This window comes from Solanum pennellii, chromosome 8 (assembly GCF_001406875.1).
Source record: "Solanum pennellii chromosome 8, SPENNV200".
NCBI classification, from domain to species: Eukaryota; Viridiplantae; Streptophyta; class Magnoliopsida; order Solanales; family Solanaceae; genus Solanum; species Solanum pennellii.
This window is the reverse complement of record NC_028644.1, coordinates 60,117,323-60,128,686: the sequence shown is the minus strand read 5'-3', so window position 1 is coordinate 60,128,686 and position 11,364 is coordinate 60,117,323. Positions and strand designations below refer to the sequence as shown.

General features: G+C 36.5%; 2 protein-coding genes across 4 annotated transcripts in view; both read right to left on the bottom strand.

Annotated features, from left to right (window-relative positions):
* Positions 1-6,232: 6,232 nt before the first annotated feature.
* On the bottom strand, positions 6,233-8,685 carry LOC107027786 (ammonium transporter 3 member 1-like). The gene is made up of 3 exons (XM_015228854.2): positions 8,065-8,685; positions 7,490-7,775; positions 6,233-7,018 (listed from the first exon to the last, which is right to left on the bottom strand). Exons 1-3 carry the CDS (start codon positions 8,683-8,685, stop codon positions 6,468-6,470), a joined length of 1,458 nt encoding a protein of 485 aa, XP_015084340.1. The 3' UTR covers positions 6,233-6,467.
* A 381-nt stretch (positions 8,686-9,066) lies between these two features.
* LOC107029004 (tRNA (cytosine(38)-C(5))-methyltransferase 2) overlaps positions 9,067-11,364 on the bottom strand; it is an 11,725-nt gene continuing 9,427 nt past the window's right edge. The window contains exons 7-9 of one of the 3 annotated variants that reach the window (XM_015230281.2): positions 10,692-10,757; positions 10,520-10,584; positions 9,067-9,730 (exon numbers count right to left, since the gene is read on the bottom strand). In XM_015230281.2, the coding sequence (XP_015085767.1) occupies positions 9,652-9,730; positions 10,520-10,584; positions 10,692-10,757 (210 nt within the window). In that variant the 3' untranslated portion in view covers positions 9,067-9,651. Of the gene's footprint in view, positions 9,731-10,519; positions 10,585-10,691; positions 10,758-11,364 lie in introns of those variants that run through there. The other 2 variants (XR_003580021.1, XR_001457913.2) reach the window with 2 other exon arrangements.

The window sequence follows — 11,364 nt, the reverse complement described above, 5'->3', positions numbered from 1 at the left end:
GAAAGTTTGAATATGATGAGCTGTTTGTTATATGAATTTGTAAAGCATTCTTTGATATGCATATTTTTCTTTTCTTTGTTGACACAACTTATTGCTTATTCAAGCAATGAGTTGAGTCTTAAATATGTCAGGTGCAAAATTTGAATGAAAGAGTTGCTAAAAAAAACGCTATGTTAAAAACAAAAAATATGTTAAACAAATTGAAACGAAAGAGTATGAACTTTATACATTAAAAATTTCTGTTGTATCAATGTTATGTCTTATGTTTCTTCTGATCCTTTTAAACAGAAACAATTCCAATGGAATAGTGCATTTGAAGGTGCTATGAATGATAAAAACTAAAATGCAAATGTGCACAACGATACAAGGTATGTTAATTAACTCAACGAAGATCCTATAAAAAGAAGCTCACATATATTCCGACATCTATTTGGGAGAGCTGGAAGCCTCACTAAGAGATGAGGCTTTTAACGCTACCTATCAAGGCGCCCCAATGACGAGTTTGCAGACAAAAATCTAAAAGCATTGCTAAATCTTTGTAGATATGTTAAATAAATTGGCCTAAATCACCCTCATATTTATACCAAACTTTGATTACAGCTTTATGATATTTTACATGACTAAATTTAACTGGATTTTAGTCAAAATGGATTTTGGTTATTCCACAAGTAGTATTATTACTTTTATTTGACTGTCAAAATGCAGAGATAGACTTCTATTATACTACCTCACCAAATGTGTAGCTAGTATCTACATGTTAAATTTGACAAGATTCAAAAATGAATTAATGAGAAGATATGATAATTAGGAGGATAATTCTTCATTAGTAGAAAAGTCAAGATAGCACCTTTAGTAGGTGAAATTTAGGTGAACCATAAATTGATTTCACAAGGCAAATCTTTACATTTTGACATACTGTGATGTCATGGATGACATCAATAGGAAGAATTCACTCCTATAAATAGGTAGCTCCTAATTCATTTGTAATACACCTCTAACTTGTCTTCTCATCTCCTAAGACATTTGTTCTTCTTTCTCTCTTGTAGTATTTTTTTGTACTCTTTTGGAGTGAAATAAATAATGGTTGGTTGTATCCGAGGAGTAGGCAAAAAAAACAAAAGTTTGCCGAACCTCGTTAATTCCTGGTGTTCTTTTTGTTGTTGTCTCATTTAATTAGCTACCTTTAGATATAGTAGTTGTGATTCCATCAATCTCTATATATTCGGCTTCCGCAACAATTGGTATCAGAGTCAAGGTAGTAAATAATATTTGTAGTAAAATGGGAGACAAGAAAAATGATGAGTCCACATCAAGTATCAATAATACGTCATCATTGTCATCTTCGCTTATGACAAGAATTGTGTCAAATGCGAAATTTGCAGTTGAAATTTTTGACGGGTCAGGACATTTCGAAATGTGGCAAGGCGAGGTCATTGATGCTCTTTTTCAACAAGGGCTAGATATTGCCATTGAAGAAAAGAAACTAGACGGTGTAGGAGAAGAAGATTGGAAGATTATCAACCGTGTTGCTTGCGGTACCATTCGATCTTACCTTGCAAGAAAACAAAAGTATTCATACACGAAGGAAACATCTACAAATAAATTATGGAATTCATTGGAGGAGAAATTCTTGAAGAAAAACAGTCAAAATAAACTTTACATAAAAAGAAGACTGTTACGCTTCACTTATGTTCCCGGTAGCACAATGAATGATCATATCACCAGCTTTAATAAGTCGGCGACAGATTTGTAAAATATTGACGTGACTTTTAGGAATGGAGATATGGCCTTAATGTTGTTAAGTTCACTTCCCGATGAGTTTGAGCATCTTGAAACGACTCTACTGCATGGGAATGATGAAGTATCTTTCAAAGAAGTTTGTTCTGCCTTATACAGTTATGAACAAAGAAAGAGAGAAAAACAAAAAAACGGAGAAACAGAAGCACTAGTTGCGAGAGGTCGTTCTCAAAATCATATGAGAACGAAGAAAGAGAGATCCAAGTCAAGATCGAGACTCAGCAAAGATGAATGTGCCTTTTGCCGAGAAAAAGGGCATTGGAAGAAAGACTGCCCAAAGTTGAATAGCAAGCGCCAAACCAAATAATGGGAAGGCTGTCATGGATTCAAATGTGGCTGATTGTGATGATTCCGATTACTCACTAGTTACAATAGATCCATCCAAATCATCTGATGTATGGTTGATGGATTCAGCTTGTAGTTATCATATGTGTCCCAATCGGGACTGGTTTATTGATTTACAAGAAAGAGAATGTGGAGTTATTCACACCGCAAATAATAATCCTCTTACCGCATATGGTGTTGGTTCAATCCGATTAAGGAACCATAATGGATTAAGTAGAACATTAACAGATGTTCGATATGTACCAGATTTGAAGAATAATCTCATTTCTGTAGGAGCCCTAGAATCAAAGGGGTTCAAAGTCATTGCAGATAATGGTGTGATGAGAATATGCTCTGGTGCACTGGTGGTAATGAAGGCAATTCGAATCAATAATAACATGTACCACTATCAAGGTAGTACAGTTATTGGGACAACGGCAACAACATCCAATGATGAGAAGGAGGCAGAAATGACCAAGCTGTGGCATATTCGCTTGGGACATGCTGGAGGGAAATCCTTGAAAACTTTATCAGATCAAAGATTGCTAAAAGGAGTAAAAACTTGCAACTTGGAGTTTTGTGAGCATTGTATCAAGGGAAATCAAACAAGGGTTATATTTGGAACAACTAGCCATAATACTGAAGGTATTTTGAATTATGTTCATTCGGATGTTTGGGGTGCTTCCAAAACACCTTCATTAGGTGGGAAACACTATTTTGTAACCTTTATTGATGACTTTTCTCGAAAATTGTGGGTGTATACGATGAAAACAAAAGATGAAGTATTTGGAATTTTTCTCAAATGGAAGGCGATGATAGAAACTCAAAGTGGCAGAAAGATCAAGTGTCTTCGCACAGACAATGGTGGTGAATACAAAAATGATCTTTTTCAGAAAATTTGTGAGGAAAATGGCATCGTTAGACATTTCACCGTCAAAAATACACCACAACAGAATGGAGTGACAGAACGCATGAACCGAACTTTGCTGGAGAAAGTTCGGTGTATGTTGTCCAATGTTGGCTTGGGCAAAGAATTTTGGGCTGAGGCAATAACATATGTGTGCCACCTCATTAATCGTCTACCATCTGCTTCTACTGGTGGGAAGACACCATTTGAAAAATGGTATGGAAAACCTGCTGAAGATTATGGTTCTTTATATGTATTTGGCTCAATTGCATATTATCATGTAAGAGAGTCAAAATTGGACTCAAGAGCAAAGAAAGTTTTATTTATGGAAATTACTTCTGGAGTCAAAGGATACCGTTTATGGTGTCCAGAGACAAGAAAAGTCATTTTCAGCAGGGATGTTACCTTTGATGAATCTACCTTGACAAATAAGGTAACAAATGAAGAAGTCAAACAAATTGATGGTGCTTCAAAGCAGGTGGCGTTTGAGGGAAAGATAAATTTCCCAACTCAGGGATCAAACGAGGAAACAACAGAAGATTTTCCTCTTGAAGGAGAGCCAGTCAAAGAGGAGGTTCCATATCAAGAACCTCAACCACAACTTGAATCAATAGCAACCGACAAGTCAAAAAGGACAATAAGAAAACCTGCTCGACACATAGATATGGTGGATTGTGCGGACTCAATTGCAGCTGATGACATTCCTACCACTTATAAAGACGCAGTCCAAAGTTCAGAAGAAGATAAGTGGAGGATTGCCATGGATGAAGAAATGCAGTCCCTTCATCAGAATCATACATGGAGATTGGTCAATCTTCCGGAGGGCAAGAAAGCGATTGGGTGCAAATGGGTATTTGCAAAGAAAGAAGGATTTCCTAACCAAGACGATGTTCGCTACAAAGCAAGATTGGTAGTCAAAGGATATGCTTAAAAGGAGAGAATTGATTATAATGAGGTGTTTTCTCCAGTTGTGAAACACTCCTCCATTAGAGTTTTGTTGGCTTTGGTAGCACAGTTGAATTTGGAACTAGTTCAGTTGGATGTGAAAATAGCTTTTTTACATGGAGACTTGGAAGAGGGAAATCTACATGACTCAGCCAGAAAAGGATTCAAAGTTGATGGAAAAGAAAATATGGTGTGCAAACTTGAAAAAAAATTGTATGGATTAAAAAAATCTTCTAGACAATGGTACAACCGATTTGACAAGTTTATGTTGCAGCAACAGTACATAAGAAGCAAATACGATCATTGTGTGTATTTGCGCAAGCTTGAAGATAATTCTTTTATATACCTTCTCCTATATGTTGATGATATGTTGATAGCTTCTAAGAGTCAAGAGGAAATTGAGAAGCTAAAGATTCAACTAAGAAAGGAGTTTGAGATGAAGGATTTGGGTGAGGCAAAGAAGATTCTTGGCATGGAGATAAAAAGAGATGGACATTCAAAGAAACTCTATTTATCTCAAAAGGAATATTTGAAGAGTACTAAAGCGATTCGGTATGAATAAAAAAACAAAGTCGGTTAGCACTCTGCTTGCTCCTCATTTTAAGCTTAGTGATGCTATGTCACCTAATAATGAAGCTGAACGAGAATATATGTCAAGAGTACCATACGCTAATGTTATTGGTAGCTTGATGTATGCGATGGTTTGCACAAGGCCAGATATTTCATACGCTATTGGAGTTGTAAGCAGGTACATGCACAATCCTGGAAAGATAGTCAATATCTTGTTGGATATTGTGACTCAAATTATGCAGGTGATTTGGACAAACGAAGATCAACTACTTGTTATGTTTTCACTATTGCAAATGCACCAGTTAGTTGGAAGTCTACTTTGCAGTCAACAGTTGCTTTGTCTACCACTGAGGCAGAGTACATGGCAATTACAGAGGCTGCGAAGGAAGCAATTTGGCTTCAAGGATTGCTTAGAGAGCTTGGTATTGGACAAGAAGAAATCACAATATTTTGTGATTATCAGAGTGCTATTCAATTAGCAAAGAACCAAGTTTATCATGCAAGGACGAAGCACATTAACGTCCGATATCATTTCATACGAGAAATCATAGAAGATGGTGGAGTCATAATGCAGAAAATTCATACTTCAGATAATCCTGCCGATATGTTGACAAAAGTGGTGACTGCAGTCAAGTTTCAACATTGTTTGAACTTGATCAACATTGTTGAACATTGAAGATTAAGGTTGAATACACAATCAAAATTGTTGTTGAGAGAAAGTTGAAAATGAAGAATCTTGCCAAGGTGGAGTTTTGTTAAATTTGACAAGATTCAAAAATGAATTAATGAGAAAATATGATAATTAGGAGGATAATTCTTCATTGGTAGAAAAGTCAAGATAGCACCTTTTGTACGTGAAATTTAGGTGAACCATAAATTGATTTCACAAGGCAAATCTTGACATTTTGACATATTGTGATTTCATTAATGACATCAATAGGAAGAATTCACTCCTATAAATAGGTAGCTCCTAATTCATTTGTAATACACCTCTAACTTGCCTTCTCATCTCCTAAGACATTTGTTCTTCTTTCTCTCTTGTAGTATTTCACTTGTACTCTTTTAGAGTGAAATAAATATCGGTTGGTTGTATCCGAGGAGTAGGCAAAAGAAAACAAAAGTTTGCCGAACCTCGTTAATTTCTGATGTTCTTTTTGTTGTTGTCTCATTTACTATTTATTAGCTACCTTTAGATATAGTAGTTGTGATTCCATCAATCTCTATATATTCAGCTTCCGCAACACATGCAACACCTATTTCTCATGTTTTTTGTCTTCTTAGTTACAAGTTACAACCACAATAATAACAACATTTTCTGTGTAATCTGATAAAGTTGATCGATTGCATATGACTTCCAACTTATCTAGTGGAAAACATAGTTGTCTTAATGTCCATAGTTTAATCAAGGATAAAACAGTTAGGATGAACTTCTTGAGGAGTGAGCATGCAACGCGTCACCCCCTTTTTTGAACTTCTCACGTTTCTTCACGATAACAACAACAATATATCTAGTGAAATGCCACAAGTGGGGTCTGAGAAGGAGGTTAAAGTGTACGTAGACCATACCCCTACCTCGTGAACTTTTCACCTTTTCTTTATATTGGAAAATTTGCAGGAAGAAGAAAAGTAACAAAAACATACATATGTGAACTAGCAAACAAACCAATTGATGCCTTGCCACTATTCTTATATAACAAGAAGATGAAACCTTGTATTTCTTATTAATTATTTTCACTTCCTCAGGAAATACATTCAATGAATGCCAAAAGCACTCTTGCAGCCTGCAGCTAGTTCAAATTGACCACTTGACATCATTATGATCAGTTATATTCTTATGACAAAAGAAAACTAAACCAGAATTTAAGAAAACACACATCACAAGAAATGCATTAGTATATCACCAGTATCGCGAAGTTACTTTGAATTAGACCATTTCGACCTGACTTCTAGACGTTTTATAACTAGACTTAGCAGCTCCAGCAGCAGTATCAGAAAATCCTGCAGATTTCTCAAGCCTATCACCTTGTCCCCAAATAGCATAAGCTTCCTCACCATGTGCAGCTTCATCTCCAATTTCCATATCTTCCTCTGACATCCTGAGTGGTACAATGAGCTGCACCAACAAACATATCAAGCTTGTCATCACAACGTTCACCACCACGATGAACAGAATCCCAAGAAGTTGGAGACCCATTTGCCTGAGTCCTTTGTGGGCTTGTCCGTCGTGAAGCCCATAGAAGAGGCCATAATAGTTGTTATAGTAGCCATAGAAAAGGTAACATAGTCTCGGGTGAGCAAAGAGCCCCGTGAGGAGTCCTCCTAGGCATCCAGCCACAGCATGGGTGTGGAAGACAGCCATTGTGTCGTCCACTTTTTGAAGAAGCTCAGATTTCTTATGGACTACCATCATTGTGAACCATGGAATTGAGCCTGAACATAGTCCTATAGCTATGGCTGCCCATCCCTGTACAACACCTATACACCAACATGTATTAAGGGCTAAAAATATCGTGTTTAAGTTATATACACTAACACGATCAATATAACTTAATATGTTGTAGCATGCTATTTTTTACTCAAATTCTAGGTTATATCATTTTGTTATAGACGGTTAACTCCTACTAGAACAGTGAACAACCTAGTCTGATTCCCTGAGAAGATTGGTTCAGTAGATAGATGAAAGTGGTGACCAGTACAACCCCATGCTTGCCTACTCGTCTTATCTCACCGGCCTATTTGTGCCTTTCATTGATTAAGGAAATCCCTACTCTTTAAAGCAGAATGACTAAGCATGTCAGTCTCTAATCTAACCTTTCATGTCTACGCATAGAATCCTTTTATAAATGTATATGTTTTATACACTCAGTATACACTAACTTACGCTCGTGATTAGAAAATGTCTGAAATGATCCTAATAAGGAAGTGAAGATAAAATTGTTATGGTACCTGCAGCAGGTGTGATTGCAACTAAGCCAGTGATCATGCCTTGGACAGCACCAATAACAGAAGGCTTTCCAAAGAAGATGACATCAAGAACGAGCCATGTTAACAAGCTTGTAGCAGCAGCAACATGTGTGTTTAACACGGCCAAGGATGCATCAATGTTGGCTGCATATGGATCACCTCCATTGAACCCTGACCACCCCATCCACAGGAGTCCTGCCCCAGCCAACATCAGAAGTATGTTATTTGGTGGAAATCTCTCTCTGTCCTTGGTTGATCTTGGACCCACCTGCGATAATATTTCACAAAAAGACCATCATAGGAAAGTTTACTCTTCAATAGAGAGCTCTAGTTTTTTCCTTCTCATTGTTTTCTTCTTTAGCTTTGTTCATTTATTCCTTCTGTCTATTTCATTTTATATTGTGTTGGTTCGGCCAACGTTTAAAAAAAGAGTTCTTTTTTTTTGAAGAAATAGCAAAATTATCCTAAAAACTTGTGGTCTTAAACATATCCGAACAATTCTGTAGCTATAAGAACATGTTAGTAACGATAAACTGGGAAAAACGTTGTGTCCTTACCCAATAAGCAGCAGTAAAACCAGCTACACCAGAAGAGAGATGAATGACATATCCACCAGAATAGTCAATAATACCATTAACAGACAACCAACCATTAGATGACCAAATAGTATATGCACCAAAAGTATAAGAAAATGTTAGCCACAATGGTACAAACAACATCCAAGCATAAAAATTCATCCTTCCAAGCAATGCACCCGCTATCAGAACCAAAGTGATAGCCGCGAATACAAACTGGAAAAACACCATAGTCGCGTTAGGAAACATCCCCAGAAATGCTTTCTGGAAGAGGTAATCTTGTTCTAACGCAACGTCTATTTTACCCCATATTGGTATTAGTTTTTCTCCAAATGACATTCTATATCCCCAACAAACCCAACATAGTAGCACACAAGCAAAGGCATATAAAACCATGAAAGCTGAATTTACTGCCCATTTTTTTTTAACTGCTCCTCCATAGAGTATTATAAGGCCTGGTACACTTTGTAGCCCCACTAAGGTGGCTGCTACAAGTTGCCATGCATTGTCACCTTTGCTCATCCACGGAGGATTCGCGTCCCCCGGAATCAAGTTTGATGGGAGCAAAGAAAAGTTAAAGGCTGGTGGAGATGATAAACTCATATTACTTGATTAGGAGATTAATTAGGAGAAACGTTGATTTTCATTGTTTGAATTGTGAATGGATTATATAAGAGTTCATTAGAGTTGATTCTCACGTCAAGCTGTCTTTCTACAATGGAGTAGTTTTCTTGTAAGTTTTTTTGATTCTAGCTATAGTGAATCTTATAGTATTTATGTCATAATTAGTTAAATATAATTTGTAGGTCATTGGTCACTACGCTTAAGCTATTTATCTTACGGTTATTACAATGTTATATGGCAGTGTAACGACATTTGCAAGGAAATTTTATAGGAGCTGCTGCAACTTTTTGATCCCTTTTGATCATTACATTAGTTTGTGACTGATTAATTAAATGAGAAAATTACAAAAAGAAAAAAAGCAAAAAAGAAGACGAAATCAAATACAATTTTTGACTGCAATATTTCTAGACATCTATTTTTGCATGCTACAGATATTTCTCAAGTGCTTTTTAAAATTACAATATTGAGTAATAAACATCACTTTAACCTGTTCAATCAAGGAGGATTAATGAAATCTACTTCTACTTAATTTCAAATGTTTTGCTTTTTTCCCAACCTTGAGCTCTTTTGATAGATCTTAGAGATGAAATTAGGCAAGCACCTCTTGCGGTTGGCAATGGCTCCAATTACACACAATTCAAAAGATATTGTGAGTGCAGCTGAGAACCATTCTATACAGCCAATATGCAGAATGCAGAAGGGGCATCCCATATATCTCTCTTTAACGCGATTTGCTGGAGTGGAAACACAACCCTCTCGCTAGGATCAAGTCATAGAAATGCTGGTTACAGATTGTTCTTCTGCATCATCGTGTCAGCACTGTTTTTTTTTTGAGTGCATCCATCATCTACTAGACCATCAGGTTCAGGGGAAAAACTGTTGGATGTGAATTTTTATGCAGCAAAACTTGTGCAGATGGAGGTTCAGATAATAGCATAATCATAATCATGAATGGTTGATGAAGAGATATTGAAGCAGTGGAGCAACCACTCCCACACTTAAACTGTTTCCTAGCATTGCATAACTGCACCAAAAAACCCCAAGGCATATATATGTTAGCACGCGATTCTTTAATGAAACCCAGAACAGAATTGCTCAAATCTTGTAAAGAATACAGGAGCCCAGGACGAACTCTCTCATTCTCACGGGAATAGCATTAAAGCTCACGAAAGTGACAACTGTAATTTCACAAGGCAACCTTGGGCAATTTTGTATCGTATTAATGTACTAGTTTGTTTGTTAAGTTAAATGTTCGCTTGTGACAATATGCATTTGTAAGTAAGGTCTAATACCTTCAATCCAACTCAAACAATGAAATGATCAGAATCATGATATACTCCCTCTTTCATGTTAAATGACACTTTCCATTATAGTCAGTTCCAAAATGAATGACACCTTTCCGTATTTGGAAATTTTTGAATTTTAAACTTCACGTTTTACCCTTAATCATATGTTCTTACAGCCATAAAAAGTTCATGGCGTGTTTAAGACCATAAGTTCAAACGGTAATGATGATGTGTGCATGTTTTTCTTTCTTAAATTCAGTGCCCGGTCTAACACCACCACATAAAATGAAGGGGAGGAGGTAGACTGTTTTAAGAATAGGAGAAGTCAAAATGGCCCATAGCAAGACAGGGACATGGAAATTTTCTAAAACATCAGTACAAGATCGACAATGCCCTTAAGGTAAATGCAACATCAGTTTCTATGACTAACAAACAACACTTACATTTTAACAATTTGAACTAAAAAATCACAGGAACTGAGAAAAAATGATTCATTAATAAGTACAAGTACTGGGAAAAAGATGTACCGTTGGCGAAGACTGATGTGTTGTGGAAACTGGAAGTCTTCTGGAAAAGAATGCAAATTCGCAACCTACAATCAAGATCTGTGAGATGGTCTTGAATCTATATTGCTTTATTTCCCAAGAAAGCAAAGAAGCTAGAAGACAACTATTTCACAAACTGAAGAGAAATCAATACCTCCCTAGGTGTGAAGTATCTGAGAGACAGATCCTGCAGTGAAGGCGTTCTATTCTCTGGTTTTTCCTGTATTTATGAAATGGCACCCCATGAAATCATTGGAGAGCAATATTTTTAGAAGTGAAAAGCACAAAAGAATTACAAGGTGCATGAGGATTGAAGAGCGTTAAGTGAAGTGCATGCTTCTTTGGAGTCAAGTGTACAAGTTATAAAAAATTAAATACTACTAAACACATAAGAGTTTAGTACCATAATAGCCAAATTACATCTAAAATAACTAATGTTAGCCTCCAATATACAATAATGCCGCTGTAGACACGAGGTGTGACAGCTGCTACTAATCCAAATCCTCAAAGTTGAGATTGCTTCTTACTGGGGTCAATTTTACATCATTGTTTGAAGCACATGCTTCTCCATGAAGCGATAACTCCTCACTTCACATCGATTTAAGTGATGAACCAGTGACTTTTAATAACACGGAGAAAACAGAAGGAATAATCCAACATCAGTATGAATTATCCAGATCAAAACTAATTAAAACAGAAGAATGTTTTGATTAATCATAGAAATCAAAGACAAAAACTAAAACTTTCAGATACACAACACTTCATCTTGGAAACTAGAGAAACCAGCCTTAATCAAATGTATCAGTTAAGTATCCCCCCCCCCCCCC